At 38.1% G+C, this 15,844-nt stretch overlaps 2 protein-coding genes, 1 long non-coding RNA gene and 1 pseudogene across 3 annotated transcripts; 3 read left to right on the top strand and 1 right to left on the bottom strand.

Moving 5' to 3' along the window:
* Nucleotides 1-503: 503 nt before the first annotated feature.
* On the bottom strand, nucleotides 504-3,369 carry LOC140005155 (uncharacterized). Its single transcript, XR_011812929.1, has 2 exons — nucleotides 3,023-3,369; nucleotides 504-1,146 (listed from the first exon to the last, which is right to left on the bottom strand). It is a non-coding gene; the product is annotated as an uncharacterized lncRNA (long non-coding RNA).
* Nucleotides 3,370-5,167: 1,798 nt separating this feature from the next.
* On the top strand, nucleotides 5,168-9,135 carry LOC140005156 (uncharacterized). Its single transcript, XM_072045567.1, has 7 exons — nucleotides 5,168-5,307; nucleotides 5,433-5,677; nucleotides 6,633-6,872; nucleotides 7,125-7,236; nucleotides 7,394-7,568; nucleotides 7,773-8,019; nucleotides 8,663-9,135. Exons 2-7 carry the CDS (start codon nucleotides 5,494-5,496, stop codon nucleotides 8,944-8,946), a joined length of 1,242 nt encoding a protein of 413 aa, XP_071901668.1. The 5' UTR covers nucleotides 5,168-5,307; nucleotides 5,433-5,493; the 3' UTR covers nucleotides 8,947-9,135.
* Nucleotides 9,136-10,120: 985 nt separating this feature from the next.
* Nucleotides 10,121-11,157, top strand: LOC113738845 (glucan endo-1,3-beta-glucosidase-like; annotated as a pseudogene).
* A 774-nt stretch (nucleotides 11,158-11,931) lies between these two features.
* Nucleotides 11,932-13,426, top strand: LOC140004881 (glucan endo-1,3-beta-glucosidase-like). Its single transcript, XM_072045034.1, has 2 exons — nucleotides 11,932-12,041; nucleotides 12,355-13,426. Exons 1-2 carry the CDS (start codon nucleotides 11,966-11,968, stop codon nucleotides 13,311-13,313), a joined length of 1,035 nt encoding a protein of 344 aa, XP_071901135.1. The 5' UTR covers nucleotides 11,932-11,965; the 3' UTR covers nucleotides 13,314-13,426.
* The last annotated feature ends 2,418 nt before the right edge of the window (nucleotides 13,427-15,844 follow it).

The following is a 15,844-nucleotide window of genomic DNA, read 5'->3' on the forward strand; positions in this document are numbered from 1 at the left end:
GTATTGGAAATTGTAATGGTGATGTCAGCAAATATATTTGACCAAATAATTGGCTGTCCAAACACACTCAATATTTTTCGACGGAAACAAGCAATCCAAGCAAGCCTGTAACTTGCAAGTGTGTTTAATTTCTTGCGATTTGAATCAAGCGAGACAAATTGTGGCATCTTGCCATCACATCGGATTTAATAGTTCAACGCCTGGAAACCTCCCTTTTTTTTTTTTTTTTTTTTTAAAAAAAAGGGGGACGCCTAGAAAGCTTTTGATGGTAGTCGATCTTTCTCAAAATCTCAGTTACTGATTCACAGAAACCAGCAATTTCGCTGATCTCGGCGGACAAGGAAAAAGGTTTCAAGTAAAACTGGTAACCAGAGAATGAAAAGCAAAAGCAGCGCATACTCATAAAGCCATAAAGCAAAATCTAGAACTTGGAAGCGAAGCGAAGCGAAGCGAAGCAAAGCAAAGCAAAGCTTAGGGGGTTATAAAAGTATATGAAAAGCTAATAAACAAAAGCCGTTCTTACTATTAACAACAAAAAATAATGACCACGATTGACAACACAACCCTCATCACCAAAACCCAACTTATCCCTTTCCACGAGGGAGAATTCACTTAATCGGCTACAATTTTATCATTTGGCTTTCCAAAAAAAAATTTCACATCCTCCTACTCAGGCAGTGAGGGCTAAACTAACCTACTTGATATTCAAAAGTCTATAGCTCAGATTTTCCTCCTCCAGGTTCCAAGAGTGATATGGTCAAAATGAAATCAGCAGCCAACCATGGTGCTAGAAGAATTTCAATTTCCCCTTGCCTACAGCTGCCTTTGCCTGCTGCAGATGACATGCTGCTTTTTGAGCCCTGGATAATCCAGAGCACGAGTCACTGCCACCCAGGGTTACTGCAAAGTAGAGGTAAACAGTGCAGAGAAAAGCTAGAAGAGCCAGAGCAGTAAGGAGGAAGCGGTGCCGCTGAATGAGGGTTGAGCAGTTCCCGAATTCATCCCCACGTGACATCTGTTTTTTAAGCATTGGTGAAGAAAACCCACTCTGAGGTTGAGATCTCCTATGAGGTGAAGTTATGATGCTGTCAATAGCAGCCATTTTCTACACAATAAGCTTCTGCTACCACTTCAGCTTGTCTGCACCTGCATCAATCTAAACTTAAGGACAGGCACCATATTCAAGCAAAATTCATCACAACACATTAATGAAATTCAATACAGAAAATAAAAAAAGTCCTTGGTATGCAAAATAACAGCTAGCATTCACACAAAGCCAGATCAACTAGCAAATTGAGTGAGAATTAACATAGAACAGAGACAAGATGTATGACTTCATTATACAAAAGTAATTAGAAATACATCATTAAATAAATCAATGATTTCAATCATCTATGGAGCAATAATAGATCAAAAACAGAATTATCCACCACAATAACAGTTCTCCTTTAAGGCACACTGGTACGTCACAAGGAGATGAGCCCTCAATGGCAATCAGAATACTCTCCTCATGAAAATTCACCATGATATAATCTCAATCATCTGGAATCATACAGGCAATAAAAGAGATTGGCTAGCGTTTACTATAACCAAAAGCAGGGGCAGCATATCAAAAGTGCTTGCTTGACCGTTCCATTTCAGATATTCAGTCCACAATATTAAACTCACAAAACCACAGCAATTAAAATGTAACTTGCTGTTTGAGAGAGAGAGGAGAACACCTAGTAGCCAAAGAACAGGAAGTTTTCGAGATCAATTTAATCCCTGTTTGCTTACTTTATCCCTTCCAGATGAGCAGGGCTCTGTTCAAACATTCTGGTAAGGGAGCTTAACATGGAAGTATCCAAGCATGATCAACAACCATTTGATCATGTGATCACTTGACACCCTGGACTTTTACATTCATAATAACAAAATGGCGCTAACACTTCAATGTTCTGGACTTTTATATTCAATGTGTTAAAAGGTTCACCCACTTCTATACTGAATAAAGGCGCTAACATGGCCAACCTCATGTGATAGCTCTGGCTGTTATTAAGGTTGAAAATATAAAGAGAAAGATACTACAAACATAATCTGAGAAGACGACAGAGAGAAGTTTGACAGCCCAAAATTACAATTGCAGGCGATATATGAAAAGATGATCACTCATACTAATCAAACACCTGAAGGCAAAGAATATGGTTCAGTCATTTCATCCAATTTTATTCTTCTCTTTCATCCGGCAGATTCAATAGTATCAGTCAAACATTGCTGACTCCATGACATCCAGTCTAGAAATGATATCCAATTCCTTCCTAGCCTAATTATCAAAAAGGCCGTATCACAACTACAAGCTCAAAACACACACTGCTCTTTGCTCGATCTGCAATCCTTGCTTAGAGTTAGAGCACGGCACAATTCAACCATCAGTGAGATCTGAGAAAATGCACCAAACTACGATACAATGCCTTAGCCCTCGCAAGTTGTAAAATGTAACCAACTCATCTTAGCACTGGAATTACCTCTGAAACACAAACAATCACCAAATACTCCATGTATCCTGATGGATTCCCGAGAACGAACCAAAGCTTCTAGATCTTATGTGACAAGTTTTATACACGCAAGTTCATACCCAAATTTGAGTCCACAATTGACCTCCAAATTCACATTCGCTTCAATCAAATATACTAACGGAACAGTATAAAAAATCGCAGACAAACAAAAATCAATCACAAGTTTCAACACACCAAAACTAACAGCTAATAATATTCCACAAAGGAGTTCCCTCAAATTCACAGCTGGAAAATGAGATTCCACATTGCAGTCGGCAATAAAAATCACATGATCAAAATATAACAATATAATGCGGCAAATCAACGCGTAAATCAAAAGGAGCAGATCTGTAAAAAGAAGCTTCGCGACATAGTTAAAGGAACAACCCAGAAAAAAAATGCGCCAAGGAATTTACAGACGAGTTTCGGCCATTAGGCACATAGAATTAGATAAACACAAAACGAGAGAGAGAGAGAGAGAGACTTACAACCGAAGAAAAATGAAGAGAAAAGGATAGTTGAACCGATCGGAGCTGATGCACTCCGGATTTTAATCTTCCCTTCAGGTATAATTAATGTCAGAAGAAATCAATCAATATTTAATCAAGATCTTTAATTGGGACAATAATAAATAGTACTAGCAGAGTATTCGTTTTCAGTTTTGTGCGCTTTTCTTCCGGTTGCTCGAAATCCGTGTGCGTTGGGGGGCTGGCGTTTGGGGTGGATGTGAGGAGGAGAGCCTGCCCGCCCACACGCACACACGCACTTCTTTCCAAACTACCGACCAGAGACAGGAGACTATCAAAATCTTTCCGCTGCTACTTATAGATAATTGGACTTTAATTGTGGAAAAAAAAAAAAAAAGACGCGTTCCTCTAATTAACGAGAGAGATAGGATAGGAGGAGAAAAAAGCCAAAAAAAAAAAAAAGAAGAAGGTAAAGAGTTGCGGCACCTTTTTGGGTTTTGGGATAGTATGATTTTGCGTGTGCGATTTGACTGGGAACCTTTTTCTGATATTTTGCGCGTTTTTTCCTTTTTCTTTTGGGCAGAAAGGGAATGGTATTTATTTACGGGTTTTGGGGAATCGGATATCATTTTATATGGGACCCCAAGAAGGGTCGGGCCGGGCCGGGTCAGGTCATGGACTCATGGCTATGGCAAATGATCAATGATGATTGTCTGATGGACGCTGAAGGTTGGGGGAAAGAAAGGTCCGTTAATTAGTCCGGCTTTTGGAGGGGCCGTAGGGTCATATCAGTTTCTGTTCCAGCCTCCAAATGGGGTGCTACTGCTACCCACGTATCTTTGACTTGTCTGGAGCCTGGACAGGTCAAATGGGGTGCTCCAAATTTAGGTGGTGTTTGGTAAAAAAATGGAGGGTTAGGAGCCAGTGTCAAAGTTCGTGATTCATTTCAGTCATATATAGAACGAAACACATTTCAGTTTCAAATGTGTATGGTAGCTGACACACCAAAAAAAAAAAAAAAGAGCACATTTCAGTTTCAAACTAGAACATGTAAGAAGGAATCGCTCAAATCCATGCCTACACGGGATTTAAAAATCGATGAGAAAGTAGGGCGATTAGAATAAAAAAACATCAAAATTTAAATTTTTCAATATTTTAATTTTAATCACTAGATCAAAAATCTCCTCACTTAATCATAGCTAACTTACAGTCGACTACTCATATATTTTTCATTACATGCTAGGAGGAGAAGGAAATGGTTGGAATCCAGCAGACAAACACGCAATTTGTTTGTTTGACTGTTTACTATTTGTTTTTCTTTTTTGTCTTAAAAATTTAATAATAGGTTTGTTTGGATTGCTGTTTATTTGCCAAAATATATTTGCTTGCATCATCATTACAATTTTTAACACACCTTTTTATCTTCCCAATTACCTTTTTATCTCACATACATCACATCACAAAAAGTGCTACAGTAAAAATATCTCTAATAATTCACAATCCAAACAAACCTGATCAAATAGCAGAAGATAAAACTAAATGTTGCAAAATTTGGACAGTGTAACACACAAACATTACAAAGGGATGCTTCTACACTCAAGCTATTTGAGATAAATCTAACAAAAATTGTTGTTTTATTTTATTATTACTCAAAGGAAATTAGCTGCTTTTCACCCCACGAATGCGTAAAAAAGAAATTTTTTGCATTAGAAGATTCAAAGGATCATAGAGCACAAGGAAACATTTCCGTAATATTAGGACTTTAACGCAATTATCGTTTGTTTCGATAGAAGTTTATTTGGATGATTTATTTGAGATAATTACTGTAACACTTTTTGTGATGTGATATATGTGAGATAAAAAAGTGATTGGAAAGATAAAAAGGTGATTGGAACATGTGAAGCAAATTATTTTATTTCAATCCAAACACACATGTTTTTTTAAGATCAAATTACATTAAAGAAAAATTTTGGGTCAAAAATAACGAAAGCTTTATGTGCTACACTTTTACCACTGGTGTAGGGTACCTAACAATACAACACTCCGCAAGACCGAGCCCAACCCGTTTTCTTGGCTGATTTTAAGCCGTCAAAGCCCACACTCAAAACTCGCCCAATTTAGGACCAATCTCTCAAGTCTCAATAGTTGAATACAACCAGGTCTTCATTCCAAAGTTACCAGAGTCATCGTTCATCAATAGATTCTTTCTTCTTGTCTTTCCCAATTTCTCCCCTTCTTCCATCCGCCTTTGATCATCTAACTCCCCTTACCTTTTCACCCTCCGATCACCAGAAAAAGAGCAAAAGGTACAACTAAAACCTAAGCCATCTATTTCACCGGGAATTACACCAATTTTGCACTTGTTTGTTTTGTTTTGTTTTTTTTTTAAAATAAATTATTGCCATTTAGTCACTGCATCTGTTATTTCTAGGGTTTGATCAATCAGTGCTGGACGGTTTTTGATCAATCTGTTAAAGTAGTGGAAGCTAAAGATGTGGGCAGCTACATGCCTAGCGTCATGCTGCGCCGGGTGCGCCTGCGACGCCTGCCGGACGGTGGTGTCCGGAATCAGCCGTAAATCGGCTCGGATTGCCTATTGTGGCCTCTTTGCGTTCTCGTTAATCGTTTCTTGGATTCTTAGAGAAGTTGCAGCACCTCTCATGGAAAAAATCCCCTGTAAGCAGCCACTGGATTATCTGTCTTTTACTTGCAAAATTTCTCTTTTTTTTTTTGTTGCATGATTTTTGGGTGAATACGCATTATCTTAGTGTTGGACTAGTTGCACGAGGAAAGAATTCTGATTTATAATTGTGTACTTTAGGGCAAATTTGGTCTTAAGTTGGAGACGTAGCTGAATTTATGTATAGTTAACGTGGTTCATTTATTCTAGATACCAGTTCAATATCCAGGCAGTGCTTTTTTAAGTGCTACTAGTTAAGATTATTAAGGTGGTTATCAAGTATGAAATGAAAAACATATGAAAAGGGCTTTGCGAGCTGAAGAGTTAAAAAGAATGATCTTTTTGATAGGGAAAAGAAGTGATCGAATGAGAGACTATGTGGACAATGAAATACTAACTTGTGGTTGAGGGTCTTGTTTTGCTATCTTAAAACATGAATTTCATATTGCCTGCTTCTCTCTCCTTCTTTGTTCATCCCTTCTGAAGGGGATTCTATTTTAAAAAATGTCTTCTGTTAAGTTTGAGTTTCTAACTGTTGCTTCAGTGGCCTGTTCTGCACAGCTACGTGTCTCTGCAGCCTGGTTAGCCAACTAAAGGAAACTGTATCTTCGTTTTGATTTTCTTTTGATGTATTTTGCTTTTCTGGGAAATTGGAGAAGGATATATATATTCTGTAGCTCAAACTTTTACTTTGTTGAGCAATTTTAAACTCGCATTAACTTTGGTTCATAAAAACAAGTGAATTCTGCCCTTGATCAATTTTACTTGGCTTCTCATCTGCTATGCTGCCTACATATATTCATAGACCTCTAGGAACCATGTAATAAATTGAGAGAGAGGCAAATAGGGGGGGGGGGGGGGGCGGGGGGAATTTAAATTGTCAATAGGCATCATTGTTTTATTCCTAAATCAGTTATAATGAAGATGACAGCTATTTGGTTTTCTCCCCAGGGATTAATCATTTCCATCAAACACCGGATAGAGAGTGGTTTGAAACAGATGCTGTGTTGCGAGTTAGTTTGGGAAACTTCTTATTTTTCACGATTCTAGCTGTCTTCATGATGGGCATAAAAAACCAGAAGGATCCTCGGGATAGTGTGCACCATGGCGGATGGATGATAAAGATCATTTGTTGGTGTCTTCTTGTGATTTTGATGTTTTTTGTTCCAAATGAAATCATTAGCTTCTATGGTAAGCCATATCTTTTTGAGGTTTTCCTATGGTTATGGATTGTCCTTGTCCTTAAAGTTTCTTTATATGTGGTGTTAATTGATTTGGGGCAAATGCTTCACATAATGGATTATCCATTGTTGGAAAAATGGTAAATTTGTATTACAATCTTTGGATAATGGCCAACTAATCCTCATCTCTCTTTCCTTTTGCAATTTTTTCTTTTTTCTTCATGACCTGGAGTATGCTTAGTATTTCATCTGTTAAATGCAGAGACAACATCAAAGTTTGGTGCGGGATTCTTTCTTCTTGTTCAAGTTGTGCTTTTGTTGGACTTTGTTCATGGATGGAATGACAAATGGGTCGGCTATGATGAGAAGTTTTGGTTAGCTTACTTTGTTTTATATTAGCAGTTCTCACTTACTTCTAGACCACCATTTTGTTCAAGATTCTATTACTTTTACCACACTTTGATTTAGATTGGCTCGTCTAACTATTCTTAATGTTGTTCTTTTTCTGTTTCTTTCATTCATGTATTGCAGGTATATGGCTTTGCTCGTCATCTCTCTTGTGTGCTATGTGGCAACTTTTGCCTTCTCTGGGCTTCTCTTCTATCTTTTTACTGCTTCTGGACATGACTGTGGGCTCAACACTTTCTTTATTGTGATGACTCTGATCTCTGTGTTTGCATTTGCTGTGGTGACACTACATCCATCAGTAAGTTTCTTAGATTTCATTCTCTGGCCAGAAGTATTAAATATCCTTTTCCTTGGTCTTTTTTATTTGGGGTATATTATGTACTGAGCTTCCTTAATTCTAATGGAATTAAGTGCATAGATGTTCAACATGGGAAAGATGTGATAATGCTGCATTTAAGTAGTTCTTGATGATATTGCTCACAACTGAAATTGGCACAAATAGGTTGGTGGGAGCATCTTGCCTGCTTCAGTTATTTCATTGTACTGCATGTATCTCTGCTATAGTGGACTTGCCAGCGAACCAAGGGATTATGAGTGCAATGGCCTTCACAAGCATTCAAAAGCTGTTTCCACTAGCACACTAACTATTGGTCTACTCACCACTGTGCTCTCTGTTGTTTACTCTGCTGTTCGGGCTGGATCTTCTACAACCTTGCTCTCCCCCTCCCCTCCAAGCTCACCCCGGGCAGGTGAGGATCTTATTTCATTGTGTCCGGCAAAGATGCCTAGGATCTGTTTCAATAATATGGACTAGAAATACATCAATTTCTTTGATGTTTGTTGCCAGTAACTTGGTGTTGGAATGGCTTCAAGATGATTTGAGTTGAAGTAAACTAAAACATGACATTTTTGTGTTGAGTTCATGATCTTTGTTACCCTTTTTCTCGATCATACAAAGTGAACTGTAACAGGAGTGTTTGATATTTTTGTTCTTGGTCTTTGTATTTTATGGTCTCCTTTCCTCTCTGAATATGCAAAGCTTAGAAGGAATGTAACTATTAAGTTGTTGGATGCCAGTTCAAGATACTGGTTTTCTCCTCCAGTTTTCTCCCTGTTTAAAATGGAGTTGTAGTGCTGATTGCAACTTGAGAAGCTCAGTAGGTGTACCTTATTTGTCTCTGGTTTGCTATTTGTTGGACTGGTCAATTGTTTCCTCTGACTGACCTACTAAAATGTTTTTCCACTACCTGCTACTTAACTTCTGGCGTTTAGTTATCTGTGGTTTTGTGGTGTTACCGAAAAGAACTCCTTAGTCCTAGTCACTTCTTTGCAGCAAAATTTAGTGAGATATTTCGTGAACAGTGTCTGACTCTTGGATTTTTACCAATGAAGGGAAACCATTATTACCATTAGACAAGGCAGACAAAGAGGAGGAGAAAGAAAAGGCCAAGCCAGTTACATATTCGTATTCCTTCTTCCACTTGATCTTTTCACTTGCTAGCATGTACTCCGCAATGCTCCTTACAGGATGGTCAACTTCAGTGGGAGAGAGCGGGAAGTTGGTTGATGTGGGGTGGCCATCTGTTTGGGTCCGAATTGTAACAGGTTGGGCAACCGCTGCGTTGTTCCTGTGGTCACTGGTTGCACCTATTTTATTCCCAGATCGCGAGTTCTGATTTATTGTTCGGATACTTGGTGGCTGTCTGTGTAAATGTTTCCAATGACTGTTGTGGGAAGTCAAACATGTATTCACCTCGTTTAGTAGAAAGCAGAATGTCGTACGGTTGTGCTGCATTAATGTGTTGAAAGTTGTGGATGGATGGCTTTAAATCTCGCAATGGAAAAATTGTTTAAGCTTCTGTTCATTACTTGTTGATAGTTGCATTTTGATTTTGATCTGGATGTGCTGTAGCGATCCATTAATTTTCTGCCTTATTTTTCTGTCGTAGCCGGCATAAAGGTCAGCCTTGCTATGTTCACCGGTTACCGCTACTGCGTTTTTAACAGAAAGCTGTTCAATATAAACAAAAAAATATGTGGTTTTCGCTTTTACTGTTTTGAGAAAAACGAAAGCAAGATATTTGTCTTTTAGGCTGTTGGAAAGTAACGCTATGCTAAAACACCACCAAGATGGCAAGATTACTCATTTAAGTTCCGTCTCTTCTTAAAAAAAAAAAAAGAAAGAAAAAGAAAAAGTTCCTACTCACGAATACATATATAAAAAAATGAAAAGAAAACCTCAAAATGATTTTCAAATTGAAGTGAATTAGAGTCATTGAAAATAATAACTAAACAAGTGAAGGCCCTGCATTCTTTCTTACATGGGTTTCAAAGACGTATTCTGCAGCTAACCGCCACAGGAGCTGAAGGAAATAATAGGAAGTCAGAAGAAGAATTGGGTCGTCCTACACTCATCAGAACCCGGAGACTTGGTTCAATGGCGCCGCGGCTTTTCCTGTGACTGAATGAACTCTCAGCAATTCACTGTGTTGAAGGCTTATTTAAATAACCAAATGCCATTAAATATTCAAATGCGTGTCATTAATTTTCAAATTGACTTGGATGTTGGGATTGGGCTCTGAGTGGGTCATAAAAACATTTCTTTGATTAAGTACGTTTCCAAGGCTCAGTCTTTACCGCTACTAGTTCTTTAATAGTAGTACTACTTCTGCCATGTTTCATTTCTGAGGTTTACTTGGTTTGTTTGTCCCAGTCATAGCGTATTCTCCTATAAGAGGCACTGCTATTCGGCGGCATTGTTAACATATGTACATGCAGTGCGAACCTTTTGAGATTAGAAAAACTTCTTTTTCTTCCATTTTTTTGCATTGCTACCTTCTCCCCCTGTAATCAAGAAGCCGCTCATGGCATCTATGCTGGCTCTTATTGGGCTGTTTCTGCTTACTCCCAGAATATCACGTGCAGGGGCACAGTCAATAGGCGTCTGCTATGGATTAAATGGCAACGATCTACCTTCTACGCAGGATGTTATAAATCTTTACAATGAAAAGGGCATTGCAAAAATGAGAATATACGCCCCATTTCCACAACTCCTCGACGCTCTAAGAGGAAGCAACATAGAACTCATTGTCGATGTAGCCAACGAAGACATTGAGCCCCTTGCATCAGATGCTTCTGCAGCCGCTCACTGGGTTCAAGACAATATCTTGCGCTACTCACCAGATGTTCAATTCAAATACATAGCTGTCGGGAATGAAGTATTGCCTAATTTTGACAATGCTAAGTGCATTCTTCCTGCCATGGAAAACTTGCAAAACGCAATCATAGCAGCAGGTCTTCAGGACCAGATCAAGGTCTCAACGGCAACATACACAGCTCTCTTAGCTGTTTCCTCTCCTCCTTCACAAGGTTCCTTCGGGAATGATTCGAAGCTATTTATGAAACCTATAATTAATTTCCTGGTACAAAATAATGCGCCATTACTAGTCAATATATATCCGTACTTCGGCTACATTGGTGATCCAGCCAATATTGGGCTTGAATATGCATGATTCACCTCGCCTGGAATTGTTGTTCAAGATGGTTTGTTGGGGTATCAGAACCTTTTTGATGCTATGTTGGATGCTCATTACACAGCTCTGGAGAGAGAAGGTGGTAGTAACGTTGAGATCGTTGTATCGGAGACTGGCTGGCCATCTAGCGGAAATCCTCCTGCTGCTTCATTAAAAAATGCTGGAATTTACTACAACAATGTAGTCAATCATGTGAAGGGAGGAGTGGGGACTCCAAAGAGGCCTGGAAGGGTTATAGAAACGTATTTGTTTGCCATGTTTGATGAAAATGAGAAGCCAGGAGCTCAGACGGAAAGGCATTTTGGCCTCTTCAGTCCTAACCAACAGCCCAAGTATTCAATTAATTTCAATTAATCACTATACAGTGCAACTAGCAGTGTCAATAACAGCTCGTAATGTGCACAGTTTTTCTTGTAATTGACCTGTATATGAATTTTTAGAGTCCCTCGAAAGTTTTAGATACTTCGAAAAGCTCCTCGCTATGAATATTTTCACCTTTCTAAGGAAAACACTAGATTCATGCATGCTAAAAACATAATTAACACTAGATTCAAACAATTTCTGCTAGCTTGTTTTCAGTTGCTTCTATTCCTCTTGAAAAATGATTTTGGAAAGTTCAGATCCTGCAATCCAATTGAAGTGACTAGGCAAGCGTTGAATCGGTCATATTAAGTCGATTATTTTACTGAGACATCTCCGGGCTCAGTCTTTCCTATTGCTGGATACTTTATTTTGCAGTGCATTTTATTATAGTCGTTTCAATGTTGCAGATGTAAACGTTGAAAGAGAGTTCATTTTCTTGACCTTATAAGAATTAGACAACACGTCAGATTGTTAAAATGGGATGCTACTAAAACAATTGATTAGAGGAACTAAAGTGAACATCATCAATACAATCACTTAAGGTCGATGTCGCGGGCTCCTCAGAAGTCTTACTACTCATGTGGTCTGTTAATTTGTTGTTTGGCTTTATTTCTTCAGCCTTCTCTTCTTTTTCTTTAATTCTTGCAGAGCCAATATCATTTCTTCTTCTTTTCCCTCCCTATAAATAGGGCTGCTACGGTGTGCCCCCACAAATTAGCATTATAAATCTTTCGACTTTTGAGTTTGTCTTTAATTTTCCTTTTTTTCCAAACTTCATATCATTAGACTCTGCTCAATAATGATCACCCAAGCTCTAAAGCCATCTACGCTTTCACTTCTTGGACTGATCCTGCTTATTTTCACTATATCAGCAGGTCAATATCCATCTCTTTCAAGTTTCAATATATATATATATATATATATATATATATATATAGATATGTATATGTATTTGGTCCGAGCATGATTGCATGAATTTATGTCTGCGAGAAAGCCTAATAGTTATCATTTTTTGGTTTCTTGTTTTCTGGTAGAAAATGATAGAAATATTCAAAACTTTGTACATGAAAATATTCATTTGGTGATATGATGAATGAGTTCACATTTATATGGCTAGTGATGCTCAAATTAATGATAGCAACTGCATTTGACACCAACATACGTCTATACATGATCTTTCTTATGCAGGAGCACTGCCAATAGGTGTCTGCTATGGGCTGAATGGTAACAATTTACCTTCAAAACAGGATGCTATAAATCTATACAAGGAAAAAGGCATCACAAAAATGAGAATTTATTCCCCAGTACCAGAAGTTCTCAATGCTCTAAGAGGGAGCAACATAGAACTCCTCGTCGATGTATCATTCGAAGATATTAAACCACTTGCAACAGATGCTTCAGTAGCTCCTATCTGGATTCACAACAATATACAAACCTATTGGCCTGATGTCAAGTTCAGATACATAGCTGTAGGTAATGAAGTGAACCCTGAATCTGAATATGCTCCATTCATCGGTCCTGCCATCGAAAACTTGCACAATGCAATTGTAGCAGCAGGTCTACAGGACCAAATCAAGGTCTCAACTTCAACATATCCTCCTCTTTTAGGTGCATCCAACCCTCCATCACAAGGTTCATTCAGCGATGTTGCCAAACCATTCATCAAACCTATTATTGATCTCCTAGTCGGACACAATGCACCATTGCTTGTCAATATATACCCTTACTTTACCTATCTTGGTAATCAAGGCAACGGAGAGCTTGATTATGCATTATTCAGGTCACCTGGAGTTGTTGTTCAAGACGGTTCATTGGGGTATGAAAACCTTTATGATGCAATGTTGGATGCTTTTTACTGGGCTCTGGAGAAAGAAGGTGGAAATACTGTCGAGATTGTTGTGTCAGAGACTGGCTGGCCATCTGAGGGAAGTTCTGCTTCTTCAGTGGAAAATGCTGGAACTTACTACAAAAATTTGATTAATCACGTGAAGGGAGGATCAGGGACTCCGAGGAGGCCTGGAAAGGCCATAGAGACTTATTTGTTTGCCATGTTTGATGAAAATGAGAAAACAGGAGATGAGACTGAGAAACATTTTGGCCTTTTCACTCCAAACAAGCAGCCCAAATATGCAGTTAGTTTCACCTAATTGGTTATTGATCTATATCTGATCTTAACTAAATGTGCGATGTTTGACCTATATTTTGGTTTGTATCTTTCGATGACAAGAGGGGAAAGATTATAATAACGAAGTTAAACCAAGCTCTTCTCATTTTCTAAATTTTATATAAGTTCTTTTGGATTCAAATTTTATAGAAGTTCTTTTGGTTTAATATCTTTCTTTTTCGGCAAGCTTGCATTTAATTTTTCAATGGGAAGAGAGGAAAGAGTGTAATAATGAAGTTAAACCAAGCTCTTCTCAGTTTCTAAATTTTATAGAAGTTCTTCAAATTTTGTATCTTTCTTTCTCAGCAAGTTTGTACTTAATTTTATACCGTCTTGCTCTTAATACCTCTTGTTCGTCGAGAATTTGAATAGGGCTTTGAATAAGAATCGACTATAGATTTTAGTGAACTCAATAAAGAATCTTTAAAGATTATTCATGAATCTTTAATTCCTGTGATGTTTTCGTTCTAGTTTGTATTAACTATATTATTGTTATGGAATGTATTCTTCAAGTCTTACACTCTCTCTATATATATTTTTTAAACATTAATCTTTCCTACACTGGTAATGTATATAGTATCAGAGTTGAATAAATGACAACTATACAAAATTTAAATTTAAAATTCAATTTTTGCACATACATCATGGATCCCAACGATGATAGCGTTACACTGTGAATGTATATAAGATTTACTCTTCTTTTTAATCGTATAATTTCTCAATTCATAGGCGAGCTTGAAAGTCTTGAAATTTACATGTAATATTAACTTTACATTTTTCTCTTTGAAGTTCCTAGCTACAAATAGGAAGCCGCGGAAGTTTATGAGAACAATTTCATATTGTACTCTTTAACTATGCAAGTAAAAATTGTATTCAAGTGTTAAACTGAAGTCTTGCATTAACACTCACAGAGGCACACCTCCTTAATTTATTTATTTATTTTTTTTTTTGTCAGCAACGATGCATTTGTATAATCTATTCTATTCTAATTTATAGGGGAGGAGAAACCTAAAGAAGCTGTGGTAGGGGGCTAGTGGGTATACAGATCCAACTAGACCAAGAGAGTGCTATTGCACAACTCTTAGATTTTTTTCGCTGCAGATGAGATTTGAACCCTTACCTACAATCCAAGAAAGGATTTAAGCCCCTCCCTGGTGGCCACTGAGCCATTGGCCCTGTGGTTGATAAATCCTTAATTACCACAAAAGCATTTTAATTAAACATAATGTCTTGTGCTTGTGCTTGTGGAATTAGTGACACTTAAGCAAAAATTTCAAACTTCTGTGGCGCAATTCGTTAGCAAATTTCTTATTTTCACGAGGAGAGGGTGGGAGGGAAGAAGCAAGAAATGGAGGGGAAATGAGATGGCAAAAATCGAAATCTCCTAAAACTATAAAAATCTCAAGCTATTCATTTGTGTATATACATACATACATACATATATATATATATATATATATGTATTTGGTATGTATGATGATCCTTTATCCTTGGTTTGCAATATTATTGAGCTAATATTGCAAAGAAACTGGAAACTCGAGCACTGTCAAGAAATCCTTTTTCGTACAAACATCAATTGAATATCCATGTGCTCAACCCACAACTTCAGTTGTGTAGCCCATAAATGTCCCGCCGATGATTTCTTGAGGTCTAACGTTGCTTTCTCTTCCATTAATCAAATGAAGGGCACTGACTATATGTGCATGGATGGACCTAGAATTCCACCTTTTACAAACAAGTCATGTTCTACCATGGATCTATCTTTGCCTGATACTAATAATTATTGTACCACCTTACCAAAACAGAGGAATGCACGAATTGCTGCGACGACAAATGCAAAATGGACATGCACAACCTTTTCGTGGATACCCACAGCCAACTGCCAAGCAAACGATACGGATAACAGTCCACAACCCTTGTTTGCAAAGAAAAGAAATGAACTCACAAATCCAGGCAAACATGACAAGATATGAAGGGGCAAGTTGGAAGATTAGATCAACCATATTTGAAGTTGTGAAATCGCTAGACACTAGGAATTAGGTACTAGATATCCACTCTTTTTTAGAATGCAAAATGAGCATTTATAGCGGATAAGAGTGGCTCGGAAAAGGGAATTGACCTCCTTATTTACAACCTGCCCGGTCAATTACAAGCATACAAAGTAGAGGAGAGACTGCAGAACATCTTGTTCAGCTAGTTTCATGCTCTAAGATTGCTGTCCCGTATGGGCGTGGGAAATGAGACCCTTTTATCTGAATTAAAATCTTAAAAGTCATTATTGATTTGCATGCCTCGTACCAATATTCAGCCAGGAAATGATTGCACGCGATTGCGATAATTATCAAAGAAATGGAAACCTTGCTTAGTGTTGAGCTTTCTGAACTCCAATCTAACGTTCTATATCAGTTTCCAGGAAACCCACGAGCGAGGTTAATTGCAGTAGTCGAGGGATGGGCCTGGAGAAAAGGAAGAGAAAGGGGGGGAGGGGGGGGGGGGGAGACGAGGGGAGGGCGG

Source organism: Coffea arabica, chromosome 4c, assembly GCF_036785885.1.
Source record: "Coffea arabica cultivar ET-39 chromosome 4c, Coffea Arabica ET-39 HiFi, whole genome shotgun sequence".
NCBI lineage: Eukaryota > Viridiplantae > Streptophyta > Magnoliopsida > Gentianales > Rubiaceae > Coffea > Coffea arabica.